Source organism: Pituophis catenifer, unplaced genomic scaffold (genome assembly GCF_029215685.1).
Source record: "Pituophis catenifer annectens isolate HBS135680 unplaced genomic scaffold, rPitCat1.0.hap2 SCAF_7, whole genome shotgun sequence".
Classification (NCBI taxonomy): domain Eukaryota; kingdom Metazoa; phylum Chordata; class Lepidosauria; order Squamata; family Colubridae; genus Pituophis; species Pituophis catenifer.
In genome coordinates this window covers 37,166,840-37,184,244 of record NW_027256887.1, presented here as the reverse complement: position 1 = coordinate 37,184,244, position 17,405 = coordinate 37,166,840, and the positions used below count along the sequence as shown (strand labels likewise).

Genomic DNA, 17,405 nt, shown 5'->3' with positions numbered 1-17,405 from the left:
TGGAGGGCTGCAGTGATGGTTGTCTTTCTGGAACTCTGTCCCATCTCCACAAAGGATCTCTGGAGCTCAGTAAAAGTGACCATCCGATTCTTGGTCACTTCTCTTACTAAGGTCCTTCTCACCCAGTTGCTCAGTTTGACCAGGTGACCAGCTTTTGGAAAAGTCCATGTCTTCCATTTCAGAATTATGGAGGTCACTGTGCTCTTAGGAACTTTTAGTGCAGCAGAAATTTTATTGTAGCCTTCCCCAGATCTGTGCCTTGTAATAATCCTGTCTCTGAGCTTTGCAAGCAATTCCTTTGACCTCATGGCTTTTGCTCTGCTACAGTATGCATTGTCAGCTGTGAGGCTTTCTATGTAGGTGTATGCCTTTCCAAATCATCCAATCAATTTAATTTACCACAGGTTGCCTTCAATCAAGGTGTAGAAACATGTCAGAAACGATCAAGAGAAATGAGAGGCATCTGAGTGAAATATTTCAGTTTTTTCTTTTAAATAAATTTAGACATTTCTAAAATTCTGTTTTCATTTTGTCATTATGGGGTACTGAGTGTAGATTAATTAAAAAAAATGAATTTCAACAACTGCAGAATCAGGCTGCAGAATAACAAAATTGACAAAAGTGAAATGGGTCTGAATACTTTCTAAATGCACTGTATGTGAGTATAGAACAGGGCTGTCAAACTCCCGGCCTGCAGGCCAGATGCATCATGCACTAGCCACACCCACACCCGGTTTAGGGAACCCTGACATAGAAAGTCCAAGAAGGGGGGCACAGGTGGATGTATGTGTCAGAGCAAAGAGGGAGAAGAAATGTTGAACTTTTTGGCCATAATTCTAAAAAACCATGTTGGTGCAAAAACAACACTGTGCATCGCCAAAAACACACCATACCCTTAGTGAAATTTGCAGCATTATGCTTAGGGGCTGCTTTTCTTTATTTGGAACTGGGGCTTTAGTCAAGGTGGTGGTAATTATGAACAGTTTCAAATATCAGTCAATTTTGGAAAAAAGAATACTTTCAGGCCTGTCCTAAAATATTGAAGATGAATTTCACCATTCAACACAACAACGACCCAACGCATATCCAAATCAACAAAAGAATGACTTCACTATAAGAATATCAAAGTTTTGGAATGCGGTGACCTGAAGGGAGCTGTGCGTAGGAGATACCCTCACAATCTGACAGATTTAACTTCGTTAAAGCATGGTTTGATTTTATGACAGTGAATTAGGGTTTATAGAGCATTTTTGCAAGGAAGAGTAGGCAAAGATTTGCAAGGCAAGATGCATCATGCTGATAAGGCTTCTAACCCAAAAGACTGAACGCTGTCATAAAACCAAAACTTACTTCAACAAAGCATTGGTTTAAGGTGCATATGGGGCACACTTATTCAAGCACACTATTGTATGTTTTTTACTGTTATTTTTCAGTTTGTTTTTCAATTGAATTGTACAGCTTATACTGTAGGTCAGTGATGGCTAACCTTTTCCAGACTGAGTGCCCAAAGCACGTGCATGTGCGCGTGCGTGCGCCTGAACCCCCAAAGTGCAATGTGTGCGTGATCCCCTACATGTGCCCTGCCTCACTGCCGATGCACGCACAGCCTGCTACATGTGCCCTGCCCCCACGCATGCGCACGCGGCCCCCTGCACATGCCCTGCCCCCCGCCACATGAGTGGCAGAGACCTGAAAGCAGTAGGTGCACGCGCATCCACAGCGGAGCTGAACTCGGGCAATGGCTCACGTGCTATCAGAGAGGGCACTGCATGTCACCTCTGACACATATGCCATAGGTTCGCCATCACGGCTGTAGGTTATATTAAAAGTGGAAAAGATCTGAAGTGATTTATGTTAGTTGGATTTTTTTATTTTTACATCTCAAAAATCTGGTATTTTAAAAGGGATATGTAGACTTTTTATATCCACTATATTCCTTCCTCTTTACACATGAACGAAGTAGTCATCTTAATCAAAGGAAATCAGAAGACCGTGTATATTCATAATGTTATTATGAAGAACTAGGCAAATATGCATGTTTACATGCAGGTGTTAAAAGTTTATTGTGAACAAAGTTTTTTTTTGTAAAATCTGCTTTCTAGAATATATGTCTGAAAGATACGTTTTAGGCCTATGTGGAAAAAAACAGCAGATTCTATATTTTCTTTCTAGGAATGAATATTATATCACATTTAAAAATGGCTAATACAATTTCTTTTTGTAATTTATGGAATTGATTTAATAAAATTCAATCCATATCATAGTATGAAGATTTAATAGCTACGTTCTTGATTATCCATATACTGAAGGGGTTAAGGAATATTTCTCTTCAGAAAAAGTTATCTTATGTAATTCCATTATTTTGGGAAATCCAACTTTCATGAAACTAAACAGTATCTAAGCACGGTATACAGAATGATCAATGACAAATCAATGTATGCTGTGAGAATAATAATAATAATAATAATAATAATAATAATAATAATAATAATAATAATAATAATAATAATAATTTTATTTCTATACTGCCCTTCTCCCGAAGGACTCAGGGCGGTGTACAGCCAATTTAAAAACACAGGACACAACAATGATTAAAAATTAAAATAATTAAATAAATTTGGCCGATTTAAAACCCCCAAAATTAAAATACCCCAATTTAAAATTATTATGTTGATAGCCCTGCCTGGCGGAACAACAGGGTCTTCAGTGCGCAGCGAAACACCTGGAGGTCGGAGATCTTACGTATTTCCGGGGGCAGTTCATTCCACAGGGCTGGGGCTCCCACAGAGAAGGCCCTCCCCCTGGGTGTCGCCAGCCGACATAACTTGGCTGATGGCACCCTGAGGAGACCCTCTCTGTGGGAACGGACTGGTCGGTGGGAGGCTATTGGTGGCAGAAGCAATACTAGGAAGCATATTTATAGTATCCAATAGATTAAATAATAAAGGGTTTGTGAAAGAAAAGAAAAGTAACACGCTCTATAAATTATAAAAAATATATAACAGAAGAGCATTCTATTTCACTTAGCAATAAGAACCTGCTTTCATGGATCCCATTAAAATAATGCCATGATAGAAGTATTTATCCAAACACAGATGAAATTACATTAATCAAAAAACTTGTCAGAGTCATATTTGATCCTAATGCAGTAACTTCCAACAGCAGAGAAAAATATCTACACAAAATAAGTCCTACCCTACTCAGTTCAGCATTTGATTTATAAATTATTTTCTTACATTTGGATTATGATTATTAAACATAACATCTTCCTTGTCAAAACTTTCTACAACTGTATAACTGCTTTTGTTAAGTCTTCAATAATGAAAACAATTAGAAAGATTTAAAACCCTATAAAAACTGATAATCAATAGTTTGACTATATAGATTCTGAAGACATTTTTGATTACTTTGTCTTAGAAAAGAAATTATACAGATGCAAATGTTGCAAAAATGGGCAATTAGACATGAAGAGCTTTAAACAAAGAAGGAAAATAAGATAGAAATCTACAAAATTCTAAACAAAAAAATCCTGCCCATTGTCCCAGATTTGTAGAATCCAATTCTAGAAATACTCAATAAATATGAAACTCATTTAGAGTACATCCAGAACCAAAGAAAGAAAAAAGCAGAATCACACAATATATAAGAGCTGTGGTGGCACAGTGGTTAGAATGCAGTACTGCAGGGCTAACTCACTGCTCACTCCAGGAGTTCGATTCTGAGCAGCTCAGGGTTGACTCAGACTTCCATTCTTCAGAGGTTGGTAAAATGAGCAACCAGATTGTTGGGGGCAATACGCTGACACTGTAAACCACTTAGAGAGGACTGTAAAGCACTGTGAAGAGGTATATAAGTCTAAGCGCTAAGTGCTATTGCTACAGTATATATAATTTTAAGCAAAGTAATTGTGGTGAACATAATACCAACAATACAATCTGAGAGTTTAATGGAGTTTACCCCCAGAAAATCGGGTAGAAGATTGAAGCTTAAATGGCTTTAACAGGAATTTAAACACATTTATTAAAATCTGTCTTTTCTCTTAAGTAAATGGTCGTCAATTAATAACATTGACTGATAGAGCAAGTAAGGGGGAAGATGTGGTCTTTATGTCACAGATGTCACAAAAACATCTGGATAAACACTGCTAAAAGAATACTAAACTAAATGAAATATTGTTCTCATGTGGCAGGGCTTGTCCTGTATAAAATTAGTGAATAGCTTAAACAGAAGATAGATTTTCAGCACTTGAAAAATTATATTTTACAGTAGTACATTTATCTTTAAAGTATTATACAAATTAGAAACTTACTGTCATCAAATACCCCAGCATTAGCAAGTAATAAAGTGATGATTTTGGGGTCCTTTTCAAGCTGCATAACATGTTTGCTTTCATTTGACAGAAGAGTGCACACATTAATAGCAAAGTCCACTTCATTTGGGAGTCCAGATAATAGAGAAAGCACCAATTTATTATAATCATTTGGCGAATTAAAGTCCATAGATAGCCCATAACTTTGTCGAAGAAAATCTATTCATAAAGGCAAAAATACAGATTAATAACAATACATCTATAGGTCACTGTGGTATTCTTCGCAAAGAAATCCAATATACATGGTACTATTTATTAATTAGCTGTAAGATTTACCTGATACACTGTGCTGCTGGTAATTATAGGAACATGGAATTGCACCTATAGGTAGTTGTGGCTTTGGATTGCCTGGTTGTACCTCATCATCATCCTCTCCAAAATGATGTACTTTCTCGTATTTTTCCAGATAACTGAAATGGAAAGTAACTGTTTTTTAGTATACATATAATACAAGAAAGCGTTAAAAAGCTTATCAAAACAAATTGTAATTTGTGTTTTTTAGTTGAATCAAATTGATTTGAGAGTTTTCTCAGATTATTGATCTTGAAAAAGATTTTTTAAAAAAACTTCATAAAAGCATTTATATAGATAATCCTACATTATATTTTCATTCCACTGCAGGTCAACTTGAAAATATGTATCAAATCCAAATCCACAGAATATTGTAGTAATTTTAATAAAACACACCTATATCAATCTTGTCTTTTATAAAATTTGTCTCTTGCAGTACTCTAGTCCGCGTGTCGGCAACCCGCGACTCCAGAGCCGCATGTGGCGCTTTCATTCCCCCTGCTGCGGCTCCCTGGTTTCCTGTCGTGGCAGAGGGATGAAAGATCTGTCACCCTGTCACAGTGGTGGTGATGGCCGGAGCCTTAGTGCGGGACTGAAGTGTCCCTGCACTTGTCTTTGTGCGAAACAGCATTCCACCTTCGTCGTGGTACATTTGCTATTGCTGCTTCCATCAGTGGGCTGCTGTCGCAGCGCCTTGCACAGCACAGTGAAATTAAGCGCACTTCACAATGGAGGAGCTGCGGTCCCCTCCTCCTGGAGCCCATTATGACACGGAGGCACAATGCGACCCTGCGTCGTTGTCGGCTTGCTCTCACCTCCCGGATGTCGGGGGGTTGGGGGAGGGAGGGGGAAAGAGAGGGAAAGAGAGAGAGAAACTGAGAGAGAGAGAGAGAGAGAGAGAAACAGAGAAAGAATGGGAAGGAAAGAGAGAGACAGAGAGGGAGGGAAAGAGAACCGGGGGGAGGGATAAATGTTAAGGGTGAAATGTGGCCCTGAAAGTAGTTTTGCCATTTTGCTCATCATTGAGAGAGGAGGGGGAAGGGGGGGAGGGAAAGAGAGAGAGCGTGGGAAAGAGAGGGGGGGGAAACAGAGACAGAGAGAGAGAGGGGGGAGGGAAAGAGAAAAGGAGGGAAGGAGCGTGAGAAAAAGAGAGAGGAGGGAAAGAGAGAGACAAGAGACACAGATAGACACAGAGAGAGAAGCAGAGACAGAGACAGAGAGAGAAAGATGAACAACATTTTTACAGAACTATAAATACATTACCTTTGAGGCAAGTGGATGGGAGACGAGGCCAGGTGTGAGAAGAGGTGGCTGGGAGGGGAGGGGAGGGGTTAGGCAGGGCTGGGCATTGCAAATAATTTAACAACCAGTTCTCTGCCCTTATGACCGGCTGCGTAGGCATGGCTGGGGTGGGGGGGTCAAGCGACTTGGTGGGAGTGACGTTGAGTTGGCCACGCCCATCCAGGTTTTGTGGCTCCCAGTGTTTTCTTTTCTGTGGGAAACGGGTCCAAATGGCATTTTGAGTGTTTAAAGTTGCAGACCCCTGCTCTAGTCTATTAGAAGATTGTCTGTATATTTAATACTGTATATATACACTGCCATTCATGGTCACAAATTTTAAACATAATCTTTGCACTTAAAAAATAATTGTAGGCCACAAAGCAATAGCTGATTTGCTGACTTGCTATTTGGCAGATAGCAATGGGGAATCAGTCATGAAGCTGGTAGTGTCCATGAGACCTAGAGGCACTGGGGATTCTCCAGTGTTTCTTTCAGGGCAGAAGTGGTTGTGAAAATGGAAGCAATGTTTGGTGGCAGTAGATTGGCTATTTTTCAAAAAATGATGGGCATACATTTCAAAAAAATGATGGGCATACATATTCAGAGTTCATGGTTGGGGATGTCTTTAATATTTTCTGGATGACTAGAGAATGCAGCCAATGGGGTAAAGATGCAAATGGACTTTTGGAAGAGTGAGATATTAGAAGAATTTTAGGATTTTCTTCACTTTTAAGTATTTTGAATTTATTTCAGAGTATTTACTATCTTTTTTAGAATGCCTCTCTCAAAAATGAAGGAAACTGAAAATAATTTTCAAAAAATTTGACAGGAATGCCCCTCATATGGCCAAAAAAGTGTAATGACTAAACTGACTCTTATTTTAAGGATAAAGACAAGGAAGAATTTATTTCTATAGTTGTCTGTTGAATTCAAATCTATGGAAGTTTTGAATCTATGGAAGTTTTCAAAATGAACATTTTCACTCTTAAATATAACTGAAGAAAAACAGTGATTTCTTTGACTGATTAATTTTACAGAGTAGTAAGTAAATCTTTAAGGAAACTTCTATTAATAAACATATTAATGTATTATCGAAGGCTTCTCAAATATTTTGATTACCATATTTTTAGGACTATAAGACACACCTTTTTCCCCCAAAAAAGAGGGTGAAAATCTGGGTATGTCTTATAGTTCAAATGTACCCTGCCCACCCGCCAGCCCCCACCCTTCGGACATTTTTGGACTCTATACGTCACATTTTTGGGCGGTCCCAGGCAGCAGGGATCTGGGTCGGGGCACAGCCTGAGGAATGAGCCTCTTCAGGACGGTCTGGGTGGGGAAATCTGCCTGGGGGCTTCGGTGAACAAGGCAGACCCCACAGTTCGCAGCTGGCTCCCCCTCTGGCCACCCAGCGGGCAGCTGAGGGCAGACAATGGCCACGACTTCACTCCCCAGCGATGTGAGCCACCGCTGCCACCGCTGCCACCGCTTAAGCCCTCTCAGCACCCGGCAACCCCTAAGGCGAAACGTCCTCCTTTCTAGCCACTGCTGCCCGTTGGCCCGATGCAATTCACAGAGCCGCGTTTCAGGCGGTGGCTGGTTCCCCTGCAATGTGCTTTGGGGAACCAGGGAGGAAAGCATTTTCAGGTGGCAGTGCCAGCTGCATGCCACATTTTTGGATTCAGGGAGGATCCACTCCACCACCTGTGGGAGCACAAACAGGCCGTGTTGTTAATGGCCTGGGGGGGGGGCGATTCGTCCAGCTACTGCTGCAGTCATTCCAGGGAGACAAGGTTGTAGAGGGCCAGAGCATCAGCACCTCCGCCTCTCCTCCTCCAACATTGACCATGGCGCCTGCAAAGAGCATGCATCTTCCCCTCCCCTTCAAACGACCGATCAACCCCCCACCCCCATTCCCTGCTATGCAAAATGCTTTCCCCCCAAACCCAAAAACCCTGGCGTTGCCACCTGAAAACAAGAATTCTACCTCTGCCTACCAGCATTTAAGGTGGTGCTGCTTTACCCCACCCTCCTCCTCCTCCAAACCTCAGAGACTCGGCTGGGAGAGAGCATTGATTACTGAGAAGTTCTTTTCTGGAACACTTATCAGGGTGCCCCTGTGATCCGCAGGGACTACTCGCTTTCCCCGAAGAGGCTCCTCGCATGCTCTGGGGGGAGGGTCAGGGCACAGCCTGAGGAATGAGCCTCTTCAGGATGGTCTGAGGGGGGGAAATCTGCCCAGTGGCTTCGGCAAATAAGGCGGGCCACACGGTTCGCAACTGATCCCCCTCTGGCCACCCAGCGGGCAGCTCAGGACAGACAATGGCCATGATGACTTCATTCCTCAGCAATGTGAGGAGCTGCCACCGCCGCCACCACCTAATCCTCTCTGCGCCCGGGAGCCCCTAAAGCAAAATGTCCCTCCTTTCCAGCCACCACCGCCCATTGGCCCGATGCAATTTACAAAGCAGTGTTTCAGGCGGTGGCTGGTTCCCCTGCAATGTGCTTCGGGGAACCAAGGAGGAAAGCATTTTCTTGTTTTCCTCTCCAAAAATTAAGGTGCGTCTTATACTCCAGTGCATCTTATACTCCAAAAAATACTTGCAGTATTTTCAGTACTTTCAAACATTTTTCTGCTTTTTCAGTCAAACTTCAGAATATCATTCTACCTTCTTTGCTTATACAGAATGTCTTTTTTATTTCTTTCTGTATTTTTATCATGTAGTGTTTAACTTATGAATACAGGTAAACAAAGAGTTACGAGAGTTCCCTTAGTGAAGGTTTGAAGTTATGCAATTAGCGCCCCATAGCATTTACGAACAAGTCACTAAATTATGAATATTGCCGCACCACAGCAGTTGTTCGTCCTTACGAACAACCGCAGAGGCTCTGCAACATTTGTCCCACCTATTCCCACCTCCACCCTCCACCCCCCGGCTGGGTCTACACAGGCACTTTGCCTGTGGAGACTCACTTACCTTGCGAAGATCTCTCTGTCACACTTTCTTTGCCTGCTTCATTATTTCAGGCTTTCAGTGCATTCACAGAGAACAGAGACCTAACGTAATGTGATATCATGCAAGATCAGTAGTGTAAGATCTTGTGCTACTGATCTCGTGTGATCTCGTACTTTAGGCCTCTATTTTCTGCAAATTGCGGCCTGGACTTTTGCAAATGGATGGAAGGCTTCGGTCCTTCAGGCCTTCCCACCGTTTGTCGTTTCCTTGCTGATGCCCTCAGGAAGATTGTGTTCCTGTAGGCTTTGCAAAAAGCTTTTATTGGCACCAGCCGAGCTTGGGAGGAGCGTCCATCTGAAGCTCTGCTCCTACCGGCAAAGGCTTTTTGAAAAGGGCTGCCGAAGCCTAAAGAGATGCAATCTTCAAGAGCTTTGGCGATGAGAAAGGAGGCACAGAGGGCCTCCTTTCTCACTGGCGATCCACTTGACGAGACCTCTGGTGATGAAAAATGAGGCATGGGCCTTCCCGGCCTCCTTTTTCGGTTCTGGAGGCCTCGTCAAGCCCTTTGCTAATGAGAAAGGAGGAAGCAGATGAAACAGGCTGGAAAAGAGACAGATCTTCATAAAGTATGTCACCTGGTGCAGCAGGAATGGGAGAAAGCAATTGTGAGGACCACAGGGGAGGAAGAATGAGGTATCTGTGTGTCGGGGGAGCCCTTGGGTGGTCTGAAGCAGGTGGACTATTCCATCACTAGGCCCCCCGGCATTCCACACGCCGAGATACCACATGTGCACTTAAAGAGCCATGCATTCGATTATTGAATGCATGGGCGAAAGGAGGGAGTGATCTTGTTCAAGATACAAGATTCACTCCCATGAATTCTTGAGTTATGGATGGAATGGGCAGGCTCCATTTCATTCGTAATTCGAGGACTACCATGTTTCCTTGAGAATAATTATTTTCTTTTGGACCCTGAAATAAGCATTTAAGCTTATTTTTTTGATGTGCAGAAGGTGGCAAAATGGGGGCTGATGGGAGCGCAGCTACTGCTGGCCCTGCTCTCTCCGTCCCACTGTCTGCTTTCCCGCAGCCACAACAGGCCAAGCTCTCGCCACAACTTGGCCTCCACCTGCCCTGCCTGCTTGACAGCTACTGCTGGGACACTTCTCAGCTGTGCAGGTGCCTTGCTTGTTGGCTGCCCATGTTGCTGCTGGCCTCATGGGGGCTCTTCACCTTCCTGGCAGGGTGGGTGGAGGCCAGGGCAGGCAAAGAGCTTGGCCCCAATTGAGGCTCCCCGGGGCAGAGCCTGTAGCTTGGCGCTTCCAAGGGTCTTGGGAGTGGGGAAGAGACCCTTTAGCAATCCAGTCTCTCTTTCAGGTGAGCAGGAAGCCTCCTCCCACAATGCACCTGCCTGGGTGACAATTAGGTGGTCCTGGGAACAGCTTCCTGGCTGGACATGGAACTCCAGCTGGAAGGGGTCTCCTTTGGGCTGATGAACGCTGGCCTGCATGCCTACTCGATGCTGCAGGTGCTGCAGCTCTCATACCAGTTATGTGTGGGGTAGCTCCAGCAGGAGATAGTGGAGGGTGCTGGGTACCAACTAGAGCTTGGTGGTGGGCTAGGTCGGGCAGAAGGTGAGGTGGCTGCAGAGCCACCGGTGACCAAGGGCAGCTTCACACTTGCCTCGCACGGCCATCATGAGAGCTGCAGCGGCCACCAGGGTCAGGGCCTGAAGAGCACTGGGCTCAACATAGCTGTAGTCAGTGTCTGCAGCACCGAGTAGGCATGAAGGCTGGTGCTCAGCAGCCCAAACACTTGACAGTGCAGGCTGGCTTAGCTTCTACTGTAAGCATGTGTTTCCCACAATCTTCCAGAATTGTCTGATACTCTCGTTACTGTGAGAGACTACATGTTACAAAGATGAATGAAGAATGAAGTGGGGGGGGGAGGACGAAGCAAGGCAGAGGGTGCGGAGCTGCCCCATGTGCTCCGCACTGGCTTACCTGAGGGCCCTTTAGCAAGGCCACCCATGCCAAACCCTCACCCCACCCCAGGGCAGCCACATCCCTTCACTAACCTGTTTTCCAGCTCTGTTCTCCACCACGTGCAGGGTAACAAATGTAGTCTGTGGGACTATGGTAAAAATAATATTTCAGACCTTCCATCTTATCACACACAAAAAAGTTGGAAGTGCTTGTGACTGGACACCATGTGGTGTCCAGCAGCGAGACACTTCAGTGGGGCACCTCCACCCCCCAGCTTGCTTTTTACACCTACACCTTGTCCCACCTTGTACAGCTGGGCAGGGCTTAACTAGGCTTTATTTTTGGGGTAGGGCTTATATTAGGCACAGGCATGAAAATCGGGCTAGGACTTGTTTTCAGGGTAGGTCGTATTTTCGGGGAAAGATGGTACCTGTAATATATTTTGTAATATATTATGTAATATATTTTGATGTAATCTAATAAATCCAAAAAATTAAACCTTAAAACAATTTTAGGGGATTATTTAAAAAGCTTTAAGTACAATGTACTTCTATTTATCATGCATAATGAGGGAGACGCATTTGAGGGGCCAGGGCTTAAGCAGTTGATCCATACTGCTTTGATTAGTCATCTTCCAGATGACTGGATCTAAATTTCTATAATCCTCTACCAGCAAGGCCAAAGATCATGGTGATATTCCACTGAACAAATTATCTTAATAAACTGAGCTTTATTCTGACAAACAGATTTAGCTAAACTGTTAGCTTAAATTTAAATATACCTAGTGGATGTCTTTCACTATTTTTTTGCAATTAACTTATCAATTAAAGTTTAAGAAAATATGTTTATATAACAAACATTAAAATGTCAAAACTCAAATAAGCAACAAAGGCATTCTAGTGTTGTTATACCATTATATAATGCTTCTTCCTAATGTTGATATGGTATGTTTTATTTTTTTGTGATTTTTAAAAATCTAATATATGATATGCAGTGATCTGTTACAGCACTATTACTTAACTATCACACCCAAATGTGCTAGATGGCATATAAGAAGAGATGAAAATGGGGCACTGAAGATGACATTTTCTTTTTCTTGTGCAGCACTTGATAAAAATATGACAATAGCAATTTTCTGTAAAAACATAATCCATTTCTGAAGAATAGATATGAGATTCATGTTCTGACAGCAACATATTTAATGTTAATGATTAATGTAAAGTTGTTGCTCAAGTTTTTTATCTCTCCCTTTCCCCTCCTAACCATACTTTCAGAATTCAAAGAGAGAGAGATGTTATTCTGTTGTAATTTTGTCTGGCTTCTGAGGCACCTGACATGTTGCGTTGTAATGATTTTTGTTGTTTTAAGTTGCTTATTTCTTATATTTATGATGTTAATTTCTTGTGAGAGGCATCTGGAATTTGTGGAATTGCACAGGATATAAATTATATAAATAACTATAACTCTGCTGAAAAAACTTCCAAGAACAAAGGAGACTGTAGATTGTAGGAGATGAACAAGCTAAGCCCAAGGGAAGGATCAAACACATCATCAATCTCAAGTCCCTTTGTGCCAACAAGAGATATAAGTCCAGCCCAGGTTGAATTCCATTGACTATTACATATCGCCAATTTGCTTTGACTGTTAGTAGTTCAGATTCTTGTCGAGAGTATTGGCATGCAATAAACCTATATTTATTTGAATCGCCTTGGCTCTTGATTTCCTGTTCTTGACACCGATCGGACATTGTCTTACCTGAACGTCCTTTCTATGCGCGCTGCTGGAGACTCCAAAGTGTGGGTTAATCACTGTCTATTAGCCAGAGACTGAGTGTGTATTCCTTTAAATTTCTTGGTCACGCCTCCTGTGCTTGGCTGTGGTTCAGTTTGTTCATGAAGACAGAAATGATGAGCTCCCAGAAGATGTCGAAGATGAGCCATCCGGGCCTGAAAAACAGAAGCCTGACAGGGTGGGTTGGATTCTCCAGCAGCGCGCATAGAAGGGACATTCAGGTAAGGCAATGTCCGTTCTCCAGCGCGCTGCTTGAAGAATCCAAAGTGTGAGATATACCCAAGCTAGTCCAATGATGGGAGAGAGGCTGACTGCTCCTGGGTGGCTGCCGCTGAGCGAACTGATTGTAATACACGCCGTCCGAAAGACACCTCAGCCGAGGCAAAAGAATCTATTTTATAATGATGAATGAAAGGTGTTAAGGTAGTCCAGGTAGCCGCCCTTCAAATTTCGTTAACAGAAGCTTGGGCAGCCCAAGCAGCAGTAGTCGAAGTGTTTCTCGTTGAGTGGGCCAAAATCCTGCCCGGTAGAGGTTTGTTCTGGATTGCGTATGCTTTGCTGATGCACGCCTTTAACCATCGCCTGATTGTGGAAGAAGAAACCTTCTTGCCCAATGATGCCGGGAGGAAGGAAACAAAGAGGGCCTCAGATCGTCGAAAAGGCACAGTTCTCTTAATGTAACTGCGGAGGGCCCTCCTAATGTCCAAGGTATGCCATTGTGCCTCTAAATGATGTCTTGGGTCCAGGCAGAAATCCGGTAGGACAAGCTCCTGGGCGCGATGATATAAGGAGTTAACCTTGGGCATGAAGGAGGGATCCATCCGCAGGACAACTCTGTTCGAATGGAAGATACAGAGGTCTTCCTTCACAGACAGGGCAGCTATCGCCAAAACACATCTTGCAGAGGTTATTGCCACCAGAAAGGTGACTTTGAGCGTCAAAAGACGAAGGCTGATAGAGCCCAATGGCTCAAAGGGAGTGGACATGAGAACTTGAAGAACCAGGGAAAGGTCCCATGTCGGGTAGCAACGGGAGGCCGAAGGTTGGTTGCACCTTTAAGAAAACACCGAATCCAAGAGTTATGAGATAGAGGACGATTGTCATCTCCAGACAGGACCGTATGCAAGGCTGCGACCTGCCAGCGAAGCGTGTTTGGCACAAGGCCCTTGTCAAAACAGTCCTATAGAAATTCAAGAACTTCAGATACAGATGCCGTAGTCTGGTCGGTGTGGGTTCGGAAACACCACGAACAGAATGAACTCCAGGTGGCATTGTAGATCCTGATTGTAGATGTGCATCTAGAAGCTTGAATGGTGGAGATAACCCACCCTGAGAGATTGTCCTTCCTTAGGAGGATCCTCTCAAGTACAAGATGGTCAACTGAAGCCACTGGGGCTCTGGGTATAGTATGACCCCCTGGCTGAGATCCGGTCCCCGGGAATCCTCTAGGGGTGGGCAACAGACAGACTCACTAGGTCCGCATACCAGGGCCAGCGAGGCCAGTGTGAGGCAACTAGCAGGACCTCTGCTCTCTCCGCTAACATCTTGCGAATGACTCGTGGGATAAGCGGAAGGGGTGGAAAGATGTAGAGCAGGCCCTGAGGCCAGGGACATTGGAGAGTGTCGCTGCCTTCGGCCCCGGGACACAGGAAGAGGGTGAAGAATCGAGGCAGTTGAGTGTTGTTTGGGTGCACAAACAGGTCGAGGACCGGGCGTCCGAACTGGCAGGACATCTCGGGGAAGAGCAAAGGATGAAGACACCACTCCGCATGATCTATCTGCGTCCTGCTCAACCAATCTGCTTGGATATTGGTGGACCCGGAGATGTGTTCCGCTGCAGAGAGATTGTGTGCTTCTCCGCCCAGGTTAGCAGTTTGGCCGATTCCTCCATGAGTGGCACGGACCAAGTGCCACCTTAGCGGTTCACATGTGCTTTTGTGGTCACGTTGTCCGTTAGGACCAGCACGTGATGGCCTGCTACAGAGGAGTGGAAGTGGCACAGGGCAAGCCGGACTGCCAGTAGCTCCAGCCAGTTGATGCCGTTGAGCAATTCCGCCGGAGACCAACGACCCTGGACTACTTGGGAGTGAAGATGGGCGCCCCACCCGAGCAGGCTCGCATCCGTTGTGAGAGTAATGCATTGAGGTTCTTGAAACAGACATCCTTTGTGCATGGTCCTCGAGGTCCACCAGCAAAGGGACATATGTACAGTCGCCGGGAGCTGAATCCTTGCCCTGGAGTTGCTGAGGCAGGTTCTCTGGTACGGTAGAAGGTATTACTGCAACGGACGGGAAGAAAATCTCACCCAAGGGATGATAGTGATGCACGAGATCATTTTCCTGAGCAACCGCGACAGGAGGATCAGCAGCACAGTCTGGAGCGAAAGAACCTGGAGCACCAAGGAGTTGATGTTGAGGCGGCGATCTAGAGATAGAAAAACCTTGCCCTGAACAGAGTCTATTACTGCACCCAGATGGAGGATGCAAGTGGTTGGGTGAAGCTGGCTTTTCTCCAGGTTCAGGGAAAAGCCGTGTAGCTGCAAGGTTTGTCACACCATGAGATCCTGCAAGGCTTGGTCGGTCGAGGATGACAAGATTAGAATGTCATTGGACTTCCTGTTGGCTCCGCGAGCTTTGAAGACGCTCTTTTATGAGCGCCCGATCCCCGGTTCCGTAAAAGCCCCAGAACAGCCGAAAAACAGCTGTCTGGAGGCTTGGAACCCTCTCCCCGGGCAAAGGGGAGAGAGAAGAGTCGACAGGCGAAGGTAGAGCCCCCCCAAGTGCCCTAGGAGAAATCCTGGGGCGCGAAGGGTGTGGGCTCCCTATTGAAGCCTGTCAAGCTGCTCCAGACCAGGGACGACTCCACAAAAGCGGAGCTAGAAGCCGCGACCAAAATCTGCTGGGGAAAAAAAATGAGGGGACTTTTAACATCTTTACCTTGATTGCAGACAGAGCAAACCAGGAGAAAAAAGAAAAAAAAATTGCAAGTAACACTTTAACCCCGTTTTAAAATGCAGAAAATGGCGCCTGAGGGTGGGAGGAGGAAGCTACAAGGGAAAGTGCTTGTTAAGCTTGTTAACGTTTGCAACATTGATACAGCTACTGGATTACACCTTAAGAGAAAGTTTTAAAGTGGAAGCGCCTAGGAATTTGGTACTGAGGAAAAGAATTTGGTATTGACTTTAACTAAAATTTTGCTCTTATACTGTGTGGAAAATAGTTGGAATTGTCGACCTAATAGCTGGATAAATACAAAGTGGCTGAAATATGGCTGACAGCAGGGCTGGTGAATCAGCAAATTCTCAAGCTGTAACTGTTAAAAGCTTTTTGAGAACTTCTAGACTCCTTTAATTCTGCGCTTTTGGATATAATTGAAAGAGCTTTTTCAAAAAACAGCTTGGAAAATTATAAGGAGTCGTTAGATGGGCAGCAGGAAATTTTTCAGAAGAGTCTGCCCTTGGAAGATCGAGAGGCTGTTAGGACTGAAAGGTAGGCTGGCACAGTTGAAACAAAGAACTGGGAAGACGCTTCCATTCAACTGATAGAAAAGCAACAAATAGACTCCTTATTGCAAGCTGACAAACTCTATGGCAACAAATTTTGGCTATATGAACAAAGGAATCGATTGAAGGACTATACAAGCAAGAAGAATCGAAATGGAGATCTCAAACTAGAAAAAGTGATTTCAAGAAGAGAGCGAGTATTTCAGAAACATCAACCTCAAATCAACATTTTAAAATTTTCAAAAATAAAATTGGGGGAAATATTGAAAGAATTAATAAAAAAAAGGACTGGAAAAATATAGAAAGAAGAGAAGAATAGAGGATTAAGTATTTGCTTTTTTTTTTTCTCTTTGGGGAAGGAAGATTCTAGTAATAAACTGAGAAGTTTAATTACATTGGTATTAAAGGCTATTTTAGGAATTGAAAATTTGAAAGATATCTTCCTATAGATTTTGAAATCTGCATTTGGCAAATATATGTTTCAATGGTATTAAGAGATTTTTAAAATGTTTAACATAAGATTATATTATTTTAAAAGATATATGAGATAAATTGTGTAAGCTTTCAGGATGCCCAACCTTTTGAAGCAAAGAGGATTAATGTTAAATTCAGAATTCTATTACAAAACGATAATTAGTTTTGGATAGTAAAAGGGCTGCTTTCTAAAAAGTTAGAGGTATTAACATTGGTTAACTGAAAACTTGAAAGATATCCTCTGGTAGATTTTGAAATTTATATTTGGTAAATGAGTGTTTTAAACATATTAAGAGATTTTTAAAATGTTCAACATAAGATTATATTATTTTAACAGGTATATGAGATAAAATGTGTAAGATCTCAAGATACCCAATTTTTTGAATGAAGAGGATTAATGTTAAATTCAGAATTTTATTAGGGAGTAATGTTCAAAAAGAATGATGTTCGAGGGTATGGAAATGAAATTTACTTATGATTTTTACTGTTTGTAATATTGCTGAAGTATTGGATTATACATCAAGAAAAAGTTTTTTTTTATAATTAGGATGAACGAATTTAATGTTAATTGGTCTTGAGGATCTATAAAAGGGAGGTTGATGAATTGGAGCAAGGGGAGTTAAAGAACGTGTGGGAGTTTTGAAATTTATAATTAGTTTATTTTAGCATATGTTTGTTAGATGCTATACCCTGTTTTTGCTCTGGGAAGTCGGGGGGTGGGGTGGGGAGGGTGGGATAAGGGTTGGGATGGGAAA

General features: G+C 43.3%; 1 protein-coding gene across 1 annotated transcript in view; it reads right to left on the bottom strand.

The window, feature by feature from the left end:
- ARID2 (AT-rich interaction domain 2) overlaps positions 1–17,405 on the bottom strand; it is a 264,008-nt gene that overhangs the window by 122,405 nt on the left and 124,198 nt on the right. The window contains exons 5-6 of the mRNA XM_070947152.1: positions 4,646–4,779; positions 4,310–4,528 (exon numbers count right to left, since the gene is read on the bottom strand). Of these exons, the coding sequence (XP_070803253.1) occupies positions 4,310–4,528; positions 4,646–4,779 (353 nt within the window). The remainder of the gene's footprint in view (positions 1–4,309; positions 4,529–4,645; positions 4,780–17,405) is intronic.